This window comes from Hyla sarda, chromosome 1 (genome assembly GCF_029499605.1).
Source record: "Hyla sarda isolate aHylSar1 chromosome 1, aHylSar1.hap1, whole genome shotgun sequence".
Lineage (NCBI taxonomy): Eukaryota > Metazoa > Chordata > Amphibia > Anura > Hylidae > Hyla > Hyla sarda.
In genome coordinates this window covers 238576451-238595884 of record NC_079189.1, presented here as the reverse complement: position 1 = coordinate 238595884, position 19434 = coordinate 238576451, and the positions used below count along the sequence as shown (strand labels likewise).

At 41.7% G+C, this 19434-nt stretch overlaps 1 protein-coding gene across 4 annotated transcripts in view; it reads left to right on the top strand.

Moving 5' to 3' along the window:
- The window catches only part of NRG1 (neuregulin 1), a 155544-nt gene that overhangs the window by 16967 nt on the left and 119143 nt on the right, over window positions 1-19434 (top strand). For 2 of the 4 annotated variants that reach the window (XM_056569316.1, XM_056569313.1), the window contains exon 1: window positions 18358-18470. The exons of the other annotated variants lie outside the window; for them this stretch is intronic. In XM_056569316.1, coding sequence (XP_056425291.1) covers window positions 18377-18470 — 94 coding nt within the window. In that variant the 5' untranslated portion in view covers window positions 18358-18376. Of the gene's footprint in view, window positions 1-18357; window positions 18471-19434 lie in introns of those variants that run through there. 4 annotated transcript variants of the gene reach the window in all.

Sequence of the window (19434 nt, the reverse complement as noted above, 5' to 3'; positions counted from 1 at the left end):
GCTTGTCCTAGCGCCATAACTTTTGCATCTTCATTGTGTATGGTACTTAAGGAGATTGCAAGTACAGGTGGTGGAAAAACTGAGAGCTAGTATTACAAATTGCTGAAAACTGACAGCAGGCGCTCTGCATGACATCATGAAGCTACTATGCTAAATAAAATCTTCCCAAAAAAAACCAAGACTGATAGAGTTGGCTTTCATGCTAGGACACCAGCGGAGTAATTCTTGGCTTTACTTTAGAATTGCATGGTACATATTGTGGAATGATCATGGTGTACAGTGAAGAGCGACCATACAGTCAGTTTTTCCAGCTCTCAGGACAACTTAGAAGTTTGTTTACTGCAGTGGATCTCACATCCGTCAGCTATATGTAAAATTGTACAGTGAAAGTTTTCTTTATAACCTTAAAGGACGTGAATGTAAAGATGACACATACTGTGGTGCAATGTACGAGCCTTTAAAGAGTACCTAAACTTTTAATATATTGTTCCTTATGTAATTATAAGACACTTTGCTATTTACTTGCTGTTAAAATTCTCAACCTTTATATGTTTTTAATGTGATTGAAAAAAACGGCAACTAGGTGGCTCTGTTCTGTTCCCTGCTGCAAGTCAAACAGTTAGTTTGGTCTCCTCCCAGCCCGGCAGGAGACCAAACTCAGGAAGAGCGTGTGGGGCATGGCGAGACATAGCTCTTGCAGGCTTCAGCTCTTGCCTGCTCAGGAATGCCCACGGGAGCTCACACAATGTGAGCAAGGGGAAAGGTATGATTCACAGCTTTTCAAAGCTAGGAAAAAAATTTTTTAAGAGCAGGAGTGTTGTAGGAAGTAGTTAGGGAATAGAATCTGAGTTAGTTTAGAAAATATGATTTGATGACAGGTAATCTTTAATGTCCCTAAGTATTTACAGCTTATTGCACTACTATATATACTCCATTAGGGTAGGGTCACACATAATGGATCCGCAGTGTATTTCACGCTGCAGAACTGTGATGACCGACTCTAGAGTGAGCCCCCAGCCTGTGCCCGTGTGTCTTCTTGTAGCAGCAATTCACTGCTACAAGCACACACACAGGGGTCTGCGGGACTGTAGTAAACTGAGCGTGCATGCGCAGTTTATTCACAGACATTGCGGCCATTCCACTGCTCCCGGAGCTAGGCAGAGAGTGACCGCGATGTCTGAGAGTAAACTGCGCATGCACGCTCAGTTTGCTATAGTCGCGCAGATTCCTGTGTATGGTCGTAGCAGCGGATTGCTGGTACAAGAATGCACACTGGCACAGTTGGGGGCTTGCTTTAGGGTGATCTGTTACGTGTGACCCTACCCTTAGTGTGTTTCAACATGCATTGGCATTTTTTCATGCAGATCTGTCACAGATACCCAGCAATAACCATGTGTGCTAAAGAAGATTTTGTTTAGTAGATCTCATCCTTATACACAAAAAGTGGTGAAACCCATCACAAATCTACTGGTATAATTTTGCTGCAGTTCTGACCCATGGCGATTCAACCAAAGGGGGAAAATATTAAATTCTTTCCTGGGCCACATCATGGCGGCAGCAGCTACATCAAAACTAACTATTATTTTACTCAAGTGCTGCTCCTTGCAACATTGCTGCCCCAGGCAAAGACCCTGCCAGGGATAAGTGACGTCATTGTATCCACAGTACCAGGGCCTGATACATTAAAATAATTTTACAATAATTTTAGTTGTCTACTTTTATTGGAGTAACTAGAATTCATAGGGCCCAATATTAAAAAGAGATGGGCCCCCTCCTACTGACGGGAAACCGCAACAGAAGCATACATAGAAATAATATAAAGTATGTAAAATAGCTGCTTGTGTCTGAGACCCCGCATAGTGAGCTAGAATGCAGAAATGTGTTATTTTTATAAAAAGGTACAACGATCTTGCATCTGAGTGGGTCTCCTAAACTTCTAGGCACCATTCCAACTTCCCGTCCTCATATCCCTATGGGATATGAGGCCAGGATATGAGTACGGGATAGGGGGTCGGGATAGGGGGTCGGGATATGGGGACGGGATTTGGGGTCGTGATATGGGGACGGGATTCGGGGTCGGGGTATAGGGACGGGATATGAGGTCGGGATATGGGGACAGGATATGGGGCGGGATATAGGGGCGGGATATGAGGTCGGGATATGAGTACGGGAAATAGGGACGAGATATGAGGACGGGATATGAGGACGGGATATGGGGTCGGGAAATGGGGACAGGATATGGGGACAGAATATGGGGTTGGGATGTGATGTCAGGATATGAGGTCGGGATATTGGTAAACATGTTACTTATATGTCAACAACAAACATAGGATAGGTAATTTAACCCTTACTCTCCCCATTTGCTAGGGTCAGGGTTTATGTTTAAAGTCCCATACAAGTCTATGGGAAATATATGTTACTGAATAACTTCCAAACTGCTAAAGATATGAACATGAAACTTGGCACACATGTTACTTATATGTCAACAACAAACATATGATAGGTAAATTAACCATTTCCCACCCTCATTTGCAAGGGCCGGGGTTTTTGTTTAAAGTCCCATACAAGTCTATGGGAAATATATGTTACTGCATAACTTCCAACCCCCTGGAGATATTTCGATAATACTTGATCACATGTTACTTATATGTCAACTAAAAATAAAGGTTAGTTATTTAACCCTTACCTACCCCCATTTGCGTAGTTCTTGTTTTTTTTTTTTTTAAAGTCCAATGTAAATCAATGGGAAATGTATGTTCCAGCATAACTTCCAAACAGCTGGAGATATTTTGATTATACTCAGTCACATGTTACTTATTCGTCTACTAAACATATATGATAGATACATTTATCCTAACATTCCCTCATTTGCATCAATCTGGGTTTTTGTTTAAAGTCCAATGCAAATTTATAGTAAAATGTATGTTCCAGCATAACTTCTGTATGGCACGAGATATTTCGATAATACTTGGTCACATGTTACTTATATGTCAAATAAAAACATAGTATAGTGATATTAACCATAGCCTACCCCCCGCAAGTATATAGGACTTCTGGTACCTTTCTCCAGAAGCTCTGCTCTGTATCTCCTGGGGAATGTGTCAGTCTGGCTGGCAAGCCACACCCTCCATGCATTCCATGCCCATCTTGAAAATACACGCCCAACCTTTAAGCCAGACCCCTTTCATTTTCATCTTACAATATCTTTATCACGGCTCAGCCCCCCTCTGAGGACGGGAGATGAGGATTAGAAATAAGGAATAGATATGGGGAAGGGAAACCGCGATTCCGTAGCCGCCCTGATTGGCCAGTGTGCTAGAAGCTCAGTGGGAGTGCTGTGACCTATTGCCCTACACTAATATGGCCGTGAAGGGATCCAGAGCTTCAGAGCGCCTGCGCAGGCAGAAGCTTCCTCGTAGCCTAGCGACAGCGAATCAAGACCGACTGTGATGCCACTTCCTGTTCCAGAATGCGCGCTGTGAGGAGCGGCGTTCCGTACCACAAGACATGTGTCTTTGTTTATATGCTGTCTCCCATCCCAACCCGGTGAGCTCCCGTGTCCCCGCCCAGGTAATCAGACAACGTCACGTACACATGCACATGATTATGTAATTTTTTACTGTACATCATGATTTTTTGTATACCTGTATGATCGCACTTTGCATTCCGGTTGCGGATGCCTTACTAGTGTTTACTGAAGCACTGATCACTTTATCACATGTACGCATTTATGTATTTTTGCCTTATTTTTGTTTATGATGTCACTAATTAATGGGCCCTGCGCGGCCATATATACTCTGTTGTTTGCACACTTTATTGCTCGATAATGGCTAGGTGAGCTAGCCGAAACGTCACCATCACACCTGTGTGAATAAAGACCGCTTATTTGCATCTTATGAGAGTGCTGTCGCCTATTTCGTTTGCTGTCTATGGAGATCTGTGACCTGGATCTGTCTTGACTGTGTGCACCTCACCATTTTTGTAAGGAACTACAGGAGTGCTGTTCTCTTTGGATTTTTTATATATGTATATATATATAGTACCCAGTGGGTGGCAATATTAAGTGGGTCTCAGATGTCCTACAGTATGCTTTTTTGTATCTCCATGATGTCACAGTATTATGTTCTAAGTATTCTGTGAGCAGCTGCCAGGAGGTAAACAGAGAAATAATGAAGAAAATCTGAAATGTGGAACATATTATGTAAAAACACAAGGATTCCACTAGCCTGCCATTGTAGATGAAAATGAACTGTGTGGGCAAATGCTGTGTGTATTTATCTATACAGAATGCATGCAAATTGTACACGGTGAGGGAGATTTATCAAAACCTGTGTAGAGGAAAAGTTGCCCATAGCATCTAATCAGATTGCTTCAGGCCTGTGAAAAATTTAAGAAGCAATCTGATTGGTTGCTACAAGCAACTACACCACTCCTTCTCTACACAGCTTTTCATAAATCTCCCCTGCTGTGCATAAGGTATTGGGGAGTCCATATTTTACCAAAAAATCTTGATTCATTGGAATCCAAATTTTTTGAATTTATTTCAGATTTGTTTTGTCCCTCTTTTGCACTGAGTGGCCTGGAGGTAGGTGGTGGTGTAGTATGCATCACAACTTCCAGGCACTACATTGGCTGGGTCTGGTGCTCTGCATCCATCCCAGCAATTTGGTGCACTGTATAGGAACATGGACTCCTCTCTTTGACAAGAGTCCCTTCTGTACATGATGTGGACAATCGCAGGACAATCAGGACAATTCCAAGTATGAATAAGGATCTAAATCTGAAATTAATCAGACCTGAAGGGAATCTCTTAAATGGGTTAAAGTTCTGTCCATTATTAATGTCATATTCACATTTATTAAGATTTTTGGAAGCCAGTGTATGCTGAATTCATTACTAAAATCATAGCAGTTACATATCAGTCTAATGTCGGTGGGATTGGACATGATAGCAGGTCAATTATAGTCAGATTGTTATTCTTCATGTTTAATCCATTGACAGTTATGTCATAATACACATACTGGGAATAAAAGTCTTATCAACTGAAACATCTTTCAGATGACCACCCACAATTGCAGCAAAAGAGTTTTTCGAATGAGTGGTCTTTTTAAAACAATAAGCCAATATATAGTGAAACCTCTCCAAAAGATCGCATATATGAGAAAAACACTCCTTTACATGGGCCATATTTTGTGTGAAAGATTCTCAGTCCAACATAGATTATGATTGTGGCCATTTTCTTTGAGAAAACCACCCTCATAGAAGACCACATTTTAAATGCAATTTTGAGTGATCTTCTCAAAGAGGTTTCATTGTACCATACATTTAGGGGAATTGAAATGAGGGGAATGGTCTTCTTAAAGAGTTGGTGTTTTGAAGCATTTTTAGGGTACCTGCAGTAATGGAGTCATAGCAGGTTGACCAACAAATATAAGCTGTGGAAAACAAGGGAAAAATTGTAATGACCAAGGGATGGTCTTAGTGGTTGACTTTTACTGCTTACTGACTATTAATACACTATTAAAGGGTACCTCTCATCAAAAAAACTTTTGATATATTATAGATTAATGTATGCAGAATAACTTTACAATTGCATGTTATTAAAAAATATGCTTCTTTCTATTTAATTTTCCACTTTGAAGAAATGACCACTAGGGGTCTCCCTACCAGTCCTGGCAGCAAGCATTTCAGACTCATGCTGGAGTCCTAAACACTACGAGCTGCCAGTCTGCTTTGTTCACAAAGGAGAACACTCGGAGCTGCCAGCCTGCTTTGTTCACAGCCTGTTTGGCTGTGACCAAAGCAGGCTGGCAGCTCTGAGTGTTTAGGACTCCAGCATGCTGACAGTACTGATCGGGAAAAATACAATAGAAAGAAGCATATTTTTCATTAACATGCTATTGGAAAGTTATTCAACATTCATTAATCTAAAATATATCAAAAGTTTATTTGATGAGAGGTACCCTTTAAACAAAAAATGCCAAATGGATGAATTTTGTCTATTTTGTTTGGTAAAGACTTAGGTGTTTACCCTGATCTTCAGGCCTTCTGACTGGAAACAAATGCTTTCTATATGTTTATAATCTGGCCATTAATCTAGTTGAGCTCCCATTCTTTCTTATGTTATATGCATGTCATTGTGAGGAAGAAAGAAGAAATAGTTGAACAATATAAAACTTTGCGGATATGCGTTCATTACAGTGTATTGTGTTATCTTTACTACAGTGCAGGTGCTTAAACTGTGATATACAAACTGCTGAAGGAATGCCAGAAGGGTTGAAAGTGTAAAAAACTGTTAGAAATCCAGTTTTGTTAGCTTTCCAAAAGGAACATGACTGAATAAGACTTTAACAGCACTGATAGTTTATCATGTTCCGTTATGGTACAGGAAAACAAACCATGTGTCAGTATTATGTGTGAGCTGTTCAAGCTGTTTAAAGTATACATTAGACTTACACGGCACTTCCCTCAGTCCTCATTTGTTTGCATTGCCATATGGGTTTTCCACTTACTAAAATCCAATCAAAGAAGATACAACCATACAGGAAGAGGTGAAGGTGCACTCTTCCTTATGACCACTCTACGTTCTTTTCCTATACCATCTGTAAACCACCGACATGAACTCTTCAATGACACAAAACACAGGTGTGCTCTTGACCCTCATGGGACTGTTTTTCTATAGTCACTTTGGTATCTACTCAACAGTAGTTCCTGTGGAACAGCCTAATTTCCTTTGGGATCAAGCACCAAACACATAGACGTTGATGAGAAAGCAACATATGGTGACATGTATAAATATTGGTTGTTATCTAGCTAAACTAAAACAATACTGGCTTATATCTTCAAAAAAAGCCAGATGTCTTTTCATATGCCCTATAAAGTAGTTGTCGGTTTAGATGTCCTATAAAGATGAATATAGATGTTCCCCATTTTGAATCCTGGCACCATCAGATGGTTGGCAGGAGCTGCCGATCACCCAATGTGTATTGAATATCCTCAGTCTCTCCTCACCGATGATATTGGGGAAGAGAAGGTTTGAGCATATTGGATTTCAACTGCTTGATATTTTTTTCCACAGTGGATAAACCATCACCATAGGGGTCTCGTAGCTGCTTATCTGCATATTTTCATTGAGAACATATGAGTGCTTGGCCAAGACAAGAATTTATGTGTATCGACAGATTGTGAGAGGGCGCTGTCAGCTACACAAGCAACTGGCTGCCAGCTATCAAAGGTGTTTGACCAGCTTTACACTCTGGAGCACCTGATATATCCAACATATTTGACTTCAAAAGTAAAAATGTAATCCCCCTTGTGGTGGAGCTATAGGGGAAATGAACATGTGTTGCCAGATTCTCTGATTATTATTGTAGAATTTGTAACATTGGGATGTCCATGTAAAATAAAAATAAAAATAAATACATTAAAAAGAAGTCATTAAAGGGGTTGTCAAAGGCTGATAATCCCTTTTATGACTTTTGCTGGTTGTTGCATCCCATTGAAGTAGTTCAATTAATAATGTGCCCCTTTGTTAAAGATACTGATTGTACACTCCAGATACATAACAAAAGTATTCCATAAAGATATTAGGGTAAGAAGAAGAACTATGGGGGACATTTACTAACTGTAGCTTTTTGGTATGCCGTACATTAGTAAAAGCTCTGCCTATTTTCGAGGCCCATACCTCTAAGTAACTTTAAGAGAACATTAAAAAGAGAAATGATCATGTGACTTATCACTCGTTAAACAAAAAAAAACAAAAAAAAAAAACAAACAACGTAATATCCTGAAATCCTACGTTAAAAAGAAATGTCGCTGGGTAAATACATCCCATACCTCTTAGTAAATGCACCCAGTGCAGAAATAAAAGCCAGTTAGGAACTGGCTTAATGTCTGCGACTTTCAGTGTGGCATGACGACCTGACAGTTGCATGTGAGAAAGGTTGACCCCCTGCATGCCCCCTTCATGTGAGGCCAGCCTCTTTTATCCTTTTTTCTTGCCAATTTTTCTGTATAAATGAGAATTTTTCTCAAAGATCACTATTTATGTGCAAAAATAAGCAACATTTGGGCATCTGTGCCCGCTGGCACAGCCTAATTATTGTCCCCATATATAAACAAGAAAAACCATGGATTACATATGCAGTTGAATAGAAATATCACTTATGATAAATGGATTGCTGTTATCATTTTCCTTTAAAATGGTGGTCTTTACATGGAATTGATGACGAAGGAAACTTTATCGGAGTTCCCAGAACTTTTTTTTTCTAATTTCACAGCTAGCACATGCAGCTGCTCACTTCAGGCAGCTGTTGATCTTTATGCATTGATATGTGGGAGAAGCTATTTTTTAGCACCTTAAATATATTAAAATGCGCCATGAGTAATTGCGGCTTAACAACTTTCAGAACGCTCTGATAAGTGTTATTCCAACTTGTTAAATCAGTGGGCATCAGAAGAAAAAAAAATGACACACTGTATAAATTGGCCATTTATTCATATTGTCTTTTATTTATAAGGGAAATATGTATTTTCTGTAATTACAAGCATGAAATACAGTTTAATACGGTTTAATATGTGTTGTAACCCACAGTTATATTAGTTTATGGAATGAAGTCAATACATTATTTAGGACCTTTCTCATGTGCTAAGACTTGTAGAATAACTCTATACTTGTGTTACCACTGGATCTCCTAGTCACTTGTACTGGCCAAAACCTCTCAAAGCTATTTAATACAACTTGAGCCAAACAGGAAAACACAAAATCAGGACAAAATCAACAGGTAAAAGAATAATCAATAACAATCCAGAAGTCAGAAGTCAGGAGAGCATGTATTGATAAATTTTAATAAAAAATACAAAATTCAAGGTTTTACATTATTTTTTTTTTTACTGTATTATTATTCCATAGACCAATGTGCAAATTTAGTGTTAGCTTTGGTGGGTTATTAGCTTACAAGATGATTCATTTTTTAAAGAGAAACGATAAGGACACAGACCTTGAAGTGATACCACTGGATAGTTTATTTCTGTACAAATGCTTAAAGGGGTTGTGCGCTGCCTTGCCTTTCAGAGCTCCGCACGCAGCGTCTGGAAGTTCATTACTCCGAACGCTGTGTGCGGGCTACCGTGTTCGCGGCCACCAGGCGTGACGCCCCCTCATGATGTCACGCCCGCCCCCTCTACCAAAGTCTATGGGAAGGGGGCGTTCGGAATAATGAACTTCCGTACGCTGCGTGCGGAGCTCCGAAAGACAGGGCAGCGTACAACCCCTTTAACCACTTAAGGACACATGGCGTACAGGTACGCCCTGGCTCCCTGGTACTTAAGTACCTATACACCCATGGTAATTCTGGTCTCCGCCGCTCGCGGGTCATTAGGGCTGTCCGAGAAAGCCCCAATCACTCTTACCCAGCAGGAGTGAGGTGAACCCTCACGATCGCGTTATTGATCGGTCCCGGCAACCGATCAATCACCGAGCCTGCTGGGCGGCGATCACTGCAGTTGGGGGTCTCTTACCTGTCCATCGGGGCAGGCGGAGGTCCCTGGAAGAAGGGCCGGTGGCGAAGGCCCCTGGCAGAGGCGGCAGCAGGGTCTTCACTGGTGGTGGTAAGATACAGCAGGAGGTGAGTTGCTTGCCTCCTGCTATTGCTAAGCAACAACTCCCAGCATGCACAGCCAAAGGGCATGCTTGGAGTTGAAGTTTTGCAACACCTGGTTGCAAAACTACAACTCCCAGCATGCCTTTTGGCTGTTTATGCATGCTGGAACTTGTAGTTATGCAACAGTTGGAGGCACATTTTTTCTTTGAAGAAGTGTGCCCCCAGCTGTTGCATAACTGCAACTCCCAGCATGCACAGACAGCCAATGGGCATGCTGAGAGTTAAAGTAGTGTGCCTCCAGCATGCCCTTTGGCTGTCAGTGCATGCTGAGAGTTGTAGTTTTGCAACAGCTGAAGGCACACTGGTTGCAAAACTCTGAGTTTGTTACCATGCAGTGACAGACCGTACATGCTGGGAGTTGTAGTTTTGCAACAGCTGGAGGCACACTGGTTGCGAAACACTGAGTTAAGTAACAAACTCTCAGTGTTTTGCAACCAGTGTGCCTCCAGCTGTTGTATACAACTCCCAGCATGCACAGCAAATTTTCCGCTGCAGCTCAAACTCCCAACGGGAAACTCGCTGTAATCCCCTGCCGTGTGAATGTAGCCTAAAAACACTACACTACACTAAACTGCCTCGTACAGCAGTGTTTCCAAAACGGAGCCTCCAGCTGTTGCAAAACAACAACTCCCAGTATTATCGGACAGCCATTCACTGTCCAGGCATGCTGGGATTTTCACAACAGCTGGGGGCACCCAGTTTGGGAATCACTGGCGTAGAATATTTTTGGTATCGGACGCTTGCATCCGGGTTCACCCCTATGCAAATCCGAATTTAGGCTTCAGATGCGCATGGAGCTCCCTCACTTCGGAGCCCTGTCATATTTCAAAGCAACAGGTTAGGGCCACATATGGGATATTTCCGTACTTGAGAGAAATTGCCTAACAAATTTTGGTGAGCTTTTTCTCCTTTTACCTCTTATGAAATGGATACGTTGAGGTGTAAACCAATATTTTAGTGTAAAAAAATAAAAAAATTTACACTAACATGCTGGTGGTGCCCCATAATTTAACAAGAGGTAAAAGGAAAAAAAAGAACCCCCAGAATTTGTAAAGCAATTTCTCCTGAATACGGAAATACCCCATATGTGGGTGTAAAATGCCCTACGGACGCATAACAAGGCTCAGGAGTGAGAGAGCCATGTACATTTGAGGGGATTTACAGCGTTTCTGACATAAACATAAAAAAAATAAAAAAATAAAAACATTTTGGAAACTATATCCCTCACAGAAGGTTGCAAGGGGTATAGTGAGCCTCAATACCCCACAGGTGTTTGACAAATTTTCGTTAAAGTTGGACGTGAAAATGTTTGATTTTTTTCACTAAAATGCTGGTGTTACCCCCTCCCATAGACATAAATGGAGGGGGTGTGCTTGACATCACGTCTCCAGTCCCAGAAACACTGAGGTTTCCATATAATGCGAGTGCTGCAGGGAGATCGCGGGGGGTCCCAGTGGCGGGCCCCCGCGATCAGAAATCGTATCTCCTATCCTTTGGATAGGGGATAAAATGTTTTTGCCCAGAATACCCCTTTAATGCTTAAAGTGACAGTGGTCAGATGTGCAAAAAATGCTCTGGTTTTTATGGTCATAATGGGCTGTGTCCTTAAGGGGTTAATATGTCAGGTACAATCAGTTGCTAAAGTGCACATGTGTGTACAAAGGGAGGCCTGGTTATGACCACAACTGTGTAAATATATTGACATTCCATGAAGAATATGTAAAATATCACTGCCAGGCACCAACCCTTTAAATATTAATTTGTGTATGAGATGTTCAGGTCTTTGTTAATCTTACTATTGCATTTTAAGACTTTTCAAGCTTGTTTATTATGTTACTGTTAAAGCCTGCGTTTCCATGACATAGTTGCATTACCGCTTTTCAAGCCATGATGGTCAGTCCTTTCTGCAAAATTAGGTGTGCAAAAGTGGTAGTGATTCTGGGGCTGTTATAGATTTTCATGAGGTCCAAGGAGCTTCCCGTTACTCTTCTGCTGGTAATAACACACTATGTTATGTTGTGATGTGCTTAAAGGGGTATTCCAGGAAAAAAACTTTTTATATATATATATATATATATATATATATATATATATGTATATCAACTGGCTCCAGAAAGTTAAACAGATTTGTTAATTACTTCTATTAAAAAATCTTAATCCTTTCAGTACTTATGAGCTTCTGAAGTTAAGGTTGTTCTTTTCTGTCAAAGTGCTCTCTGATGACACCTGTCTCGGGAACCGCCCAGTTTAGAAGAGGTTTGCTATGAGGATTTGCTTCTATACTGGGCGGTTCCCGAGACACGTGTCATCAGAGAGCACTTAGACAGAAAAGAACAACCTTAAAGGACAACTGCAGTGGTACACATTTATATATGCCTGTGCCCGGGCCTCACAAATAAACAAAATAAACTCATACATACCTTCCTACGAGCCCCCGTTGGTCCGGCACAGGCCTCACGGTCCGGCAGTGCTGAGTCATTCCACTTCCTGGGGACGGGGACGCCGCAGAGCCGTCGGCGTATCACCAGCCGTAGCGATGTCCCGCCTCGCTCGGTGATAGGCTGAGCCCACTGTCATGTAAGAAGCTGGCAAGAGCTCCTTACATGACAGTGGGCTCAGCCTATCACAGGCCGGGGCGGGACATCGCTACGGCCGGTGATACGCCGACAGCTCTGCGGCGTACCCGTCCCCAAGAAGTGGAATGACGTCACCACTGCCGGACCGTGAGGCCTGTGTTGGACAAACGGGGGCTCGTAGGAAGGTATGTATGAGTTTATTTTGTTTATTTTTGAGGCCCGGGCACGGGCATATATAAAAGTGTACCACTACAGTTGTCCTTTAACTTCAGAAGCTCATAAGTACTGAAAGGATTAAGATTTTTTAATAGAAGTAATTTGCAAATCTGTTTAACTTTCTGGAGCCAGTTGATATATATCTAAAAAAAAGTGTTTTCCTGGAATACCCCTTTAAGTGTTAAGGAGCAGTGAAAGTATGATGTTTCCTCAGAGATTTGTCTCTTCAACTCCTGCCATGAATTACTTGCACGTCCAGCACTAGTGTCCGCTTCCACAATGAAGTGTCAATGTGAGTCTGCAGTCAGTGTGTGTCAGTGATAAGTGTGTGCCAGTATAATCACTGTGAGCAGTACACTCTTTCCTGTCATATGGAATGTTTTCTTAGGTGTCTTTTGGAGACCAGTAAATGTTCCTACACAGACAGGTTGGAAAACAGTGTTCAGTTATGTGTTGTATATTCTATGGCTTTGATGCCTGCGTGGACAATAGTGTATAAATTGACTGCAGACAAACATGACTTAATAGGCTTCCTACCACTGTCTTTCTTTTAGTAGTTGGGCTTTGTCTTTATTCATTTATGAGGATAAATTACAAGCTAAATGGGAAAGGTACAACTATTAAGACACCACACCCTATCTTGGATGGAAATGGCAGTGCGACCTAAATGTTTGCAGTAAATGAGGCTGAATACATTCATCTCCCATGCTGTGCCACTATTTCTAAAACATCCATGGGATTCCCTCCAGACTGGAAGCCATGGAGCTATTAACTAGGATCGCATATGTCCAGTGCCTGAAAAATGTCCTAGGTGGATTAAGATGGATTTTTTGCATCCAACATCCAATCTGTTGCCTCTTAGCCTAAAATGGGACGCATCGCTAGATATACGAACCACCCAACATACCATATAAGACGCTCCGGCATATAAGACGCATCCAATTTTAAAGGAGGAAAATCTAGAAAAAAAAGATTCTGAACCAAATACAATGTAAAGTATAGGACAGTGATCTTCAACCTGCGGACCTCCAGTTGTTGCAAAACTACAATTTCCAGCATGCCCGGACAGCCAACGGCCAGGAGTTGTAGTTTTGCAACATCTGGAGGTCCGCAGGTTGAAGAACACTGGTATAGGAGGTAATACTCACGTGTCCCCTCCGCTCCGGACCCGTCACCGCTGCCCTGGATGTTGCCCTCCATCGCTGTTGCTGTGTCCCAGGGGTGTCCCCGTCGCTCCGGAACATCTCTGCTGCCCGGTATCCTCGCTCTCCGTTGCCGCCATCACGTCACTACGCACGCCGCTCCTATTGGATGACGGGACGGCGTGCACGACGATGTTATGACGGCGAAGGAGAACGCCGGCCATGCAGGGGATCCCGGCACGGAGCAGACACTGAGGAGGCAGGTAAGGTCCCTCCCTGTGTCTTGTAAGCTGTTCGGGATGCCGCAAATTCACCTGAGCAGCCGGGTTAGTGTCACTTTCGCTTCAGACGTGGCGATCAGCTTTGATCGCCGTGTCTGAAGAGTTAATACAGGGCATCACCGCAATCGGTGATGTCCTGCATTAGCCGCGGGTCCCAGCCGTTGATGGCCACGGGGACCGCCGGGATAGGACAGGGTTTTAATGTGTATTTGCCGTATAAGACGCACCAACTTTTCCCCCCCAGTTTTGGGGAAGAAAAAGTGCGTCTTATACGGTGAAAAATACTGTAGTTGTCCTCCGATATAGGTTTGCAGTTGAAAAAATAAACTGCATGGGCCCTTGAATACATAAACCAACACATCAGTCTCTATTAATTCCCGACAGGTATCACCTGACACACTCCTCGGCTTCTTTCTGGTAAAGTTCTGTGGATGTAATAGCTCCTGCCAGTGTTATCCCAGATGTAAATATAATAAAAAGTCATTTGACAGATCCTGTTGAAGGAGATACCATAGACTCTATATGTAAACTTCTAGGTTCTCATCCCTAGATATTCGAAATTCAGTTTATTTAATCGACTGCTCCTTAAAGCGTAATGATATGATCTTGAACTTGTCCCGCTATGATTTCTATACCCTTAGTATGTTAAAACAAAAGGCAGACAGCGCTCCATAGTGTGATATCGTTGTTGCACAAAGGAATTAATAAAGGTGGGTATTGCTCTTACCCACCAATGGGTTACACTCCACCAAGTACAAGAATGGATCAGGGCATAGAATATAAATGAGGTGTCAGGCAGCCACTCCTTGTCTCGTCAGATACAGCCAAAATATAGAACAAACTCCAAGATGTAGACGGGATACACGGGCGCTCGACAACCAGGTAGCAGGATAAAAAGTTTTATTCACCCATAATGGAACGTGTTTCACAGCACAGCTGCTTCATCACCTGATCAAGCAGCTGTGCTGTGAAACGTGTTGCATTATGGGTGAATAAAACTTTTTATCCTGCTACCTGGTTGCCGATCGCCTGTGTATCCCGTCCACATCTTGGAGTTTGTTCTATATTTTGGCTATACCCTTAGTATGACATTTACCATCCTCAGTCTGATGAAGTCATTAAGATCTCTACCCACAGGTATAAGAAATAGACTGTTCTTGTGCTAGTCTATGGATCCTGCATGTGGTTTACCCATCTGCTTGAATCTTGTCCATAATGTTAAGCATGCCTTGAGAGCCGCTACCTCCTTAAAGAAATGAAGTGTTAACAGCCCATTGACAGAAGTCATTCAGAGCATTTCTGCACAAAATGATGGGGCTTTGAGGCAGACGTATTTCCATTTTAATACATTTACTCCTCGCAGTGACATAGCAGAGCTCACGAGCCGCTTACAGCAGGTGAGTCACATTGACATGAATAAGGAGTTCTCTTTGTCTTGCTGCATTATGCAGCAGTATGATAGTAGACAGTGGTGTGGCTACAGTACCACGCTGATTTACTGCACTGCAGCAGATTCTGTTGCTAACTCAATATTTGGGATCTGTTCTGCTCAATGGGATTTGATATTTATCACATTTACAGCCTGATTTATTTTCATCGCTTGTGCTACTTCTTTGTTTGGAATGCAGTAACACCGCACCACTAATGTGTCACAAGATAGATGGGTACATAGATGAATAGATATTTGGGAACATATAAATAGACAGATAGATAGATATTATAGAAAGGATAGATGGATAGATATGATATAGATAGATAGATAGATATGAGATATATTTTAAAGAAAGGATAGATATATAGATATGAGATAGATAGATATGAGATAGATAGATAGATAGATAGATAGATAGATAGATATGAGATAGATAGATAGATAGATATGAGATAGATAGATTTTACAGAAAGGATAGATAGATAGATAGACGATAGATAGATAGATGGATAGATAGATATGAGATAGATAGAAAGATAGATATTACAGAAATGATAGATAGATAGATAGATAGATAGATAGATAGATATGAGATAGATAGATATTACAGAAAGGATAGATAGATATGAGATAGATAGATAGATAGATAGATATGAGATAGATAGATATGAGATAGATAGATATGAGATAGATTGATAGATAGATAGATAGATATGAGATATATAGATATATATGAGATAGATATTAGGGAAAGATAGATGGACAAAAAAGATATATAGATAAATAGATATATAAACAGATATACAATAAAAAGATAGATAAATAGATTGAAATATACATAGATAAATATGAGATATATATATATATATATATATATATATATATATATATATATATATGAGATAGACAGATAGATAGACAGACAGATAGATAGATAGATAGATAGATAGATAGATAGATAGTGATAGAAAGACATGGGAGTGGTTTCACAGTTTTCACCACCTCCTTTAACCCTGTTCAGTTGTATGGTGGATTAGTATACTATTAACTGTAGGGAAGATCTTTCAATATGTTTATCTGGCAGGTTCTACTGAAATCAGTTGTGGCTGAAAGATAAAGTGATAAACTCTGATCAGAGAAAATGTCACTGAATGTACCTGCACTGTAATCACTTATATGGTCTTTAGAGACTGTGTAGTCTACCACTGTGTGGGGAGATATTGGTCTGTGTATAGTCTTTTTCTATTCAGTAACAGTATGGTCACAATATGTGGTTATATGTGGCAAAATGAATTATTGGTAGATATATTGATAGATAAGCAGATGGATGGATGACAGACAGATAAATAGAATTCTTAGATATAGGAAAGGAAAGATAGATAGATTGAAGAAAATCTGGCTTTCTTCCATGACAAACATGCAACGTTTCAAGCTTGAAAAAGGTTGTAATTGCGCAGCCAAAACATTGCCTGTTTGTCATGGATGAAAGCCAGTTTATCACAACTTGTGAGTGCGGCGGCATTTTCCAATTGCTAGATAAATAGGTAAGTAGATAGATAGGTAATCGTGTGACATGATGGGCACATGTTTTGTATGTATCCTGTGCGGTGCATGTGCAACATATATTCATTGTATGAGCGGAGGAGGCGAGGCCACTGGTCATTTCAATGACTGTCATTCATGTAATACAATGTCATCTAGTAAATCTTCTTTATGTGTTTTTAGGTATATACTTCAATACACTAAAAGCTATTGAATTCTCAAGAGGGCTGTAGGCCACACAAAAGCCTTTTGTGTAACAACATCCTGTGGATCACCAGTTGTTAGACCTGGGGATAAATCTTGTGTGAATCTTGACAAGTTCTATAGATACAATGAAAAAGATCCTTACAACTCTGATTATTGTAGGCAATTAGGTTGGGCCATGACATCATAGAATTAGGAAAGGAAATGTTAGTGGAGGGAAATATGATCTGTGTTTTTAGCCATTTCACTTCGTAGCTTCGTAGGCATTCAGGAGATTCGAAGATCAATCGTCCTTAGGGAGGGATGCTGTGAAATTTTTGAGCAGCTGGATGGCACAAATTCTGGATAAACTTGCTGTCAACAGAAGACTTGTGAGAAAGCAAGACACGCTGAGAATTCCAACAAGGCTTATGTGCTGTCTTTTCAAATGACTTCCATTTTGTCAATGGAGCATATCAAATATTATTTCATTGTCTGAAAGCTGTTCAGATTTTCTTATCATTCCTCATTACAACTTTGTTTTAGTTTTTAGATCCTGTTTTTTACTGCAGGAACTGGAACTAAGTTTTTATCAGGCATTGTAGTAGCAAAGGTACCGTATATACTCGAGTATAAACCGACCCAAATATAAGCCGAGGCCCCTAATTTCACCCCAAAAACCCAGGAAAAGTTATTGGCTCAACTATAAGCCTAGGGTGGGAAATACATCATCCCCCCCCCCATCATCATACAGACCCCCGTCATTATCCAGACCCCCGTCATTAACACCCCCGTCATCATCACCCTGTCATCATTCCCCCCGTCATCATCCCCCCCCCTTCATCATTACCGCCTTTCAATCCCTTCATCAGTAGTTTTCAACCTGCGGACCTCCAGATTTTGCAAAACTACAACTCCCAGCATGCCCTACAGCCATCGGCTGTCCGGGCATGCTGGGAGTTGTAGTTTTGAAACATCTGGAGGTCTGCAGGTTGAAGATCACTACGGCCTTCGTCGTAATCCAGACCCTCCTTTAGTTTTCTACTCACCTCCCCTCGGTGGGAAGGAAGGGTGAGCTGGTCCGGGCCATCTATGCTGCAGGGACCGTCCGGTGGGGAGGATTAGTCGTTCTGGGCTGTCCATCTTCCCCAGGAGGCCCTCCTCTCCGCTCCGGGCCCGGTCCCAGACTAATGAATTTGCCTTGACGACAACGCACAGGGACGTTCATGCGCAGGGACATCACGGACGTCTGCTGTGCACGGACGTCCCTGTGCATCGTCGTCAAGGCAACGTCATTAGTCCGGGGCCGGCCCGGAGCGGAGAAGATGGCCTCCCGGTGAAGATGGACAGCCCGGAACGACTAATCCTCCCCACCGGACGGCCCTTGCAGCATAGATGGCCCGGACCAGCTCACCCTTCCTTCCCACCGAGGGGAGGTGAGTAGAAAACTAAAGGGGGGTCTGGATGATAACAAAGGCCGCAGTGATCTTCAACCTGCGGACTTCCAGATGTTTCAAAACTACAATTCCCAGCATGCCCGGACAGCCAATGGCTGTCCAGGCATGCTGGGAGTTGTAGTTTTGCAACATCTGGAGGTCCGCAGGTTGAAGACCACTGTGAAGGGATTGACAGGCGGAGAGTTCATTCGAGTATTAGTATAGGGGGGCGTTTTCAGCACGAAAAATCGTGCTGAAATACTCGAGTATATACAGTACATTTTTTTTAGCTTAGATCACTCATGCAGTATAACTATTCTCTATTCCTATGCCGTAAATTATTGTAAATATTTACCCAATGCCATCTCTTTTCATAAGCAAAATTAGTTTCTTATCACTTTTAAAGCCTAAGGGTACGTTCACATGTACAGGATCTGCTGCATATGTCTCCTGCCATGTAAACTTTTTTCTCCAGTGAAAATCTGTAATGCCAAGTCTCCTTTGACCCAACAACATCCACAGACATGCTGATATTTTTAGGTACGTTCACACGTACAGGATCTGCTGAATATCCGTTAACTTCAATGGGTGGCAAAATCAGCTACAGAAAATATGCAGCAGATCCTGTATGTGTGAACATACCGAAAAATATCAGCATACCTGTGGATGTTGTTGGGTCAAAGGAGACTTGACACTACAGATTTTCACAGGAGAAAAAAGTTGATATGGCAGGAGACATAATGCTAGTCAATATGCTAGATCAGTGGTCTTCAACCTGCGGACCTCCAAATGTTGCATTGGCTGTCTGGGAGTTGTAGGTTTGGAACATCTGGAGGTCCGCAGGTTGAAGACCACTGTGCTAGATTTAGGCTATAATATGATTAAGCGTTAACGCGCGAAACGCGTCAGAGTGTTGTACGTGTATTTGCAAGTCTTCAATAAAGTATACCCTTGGAATTCACCT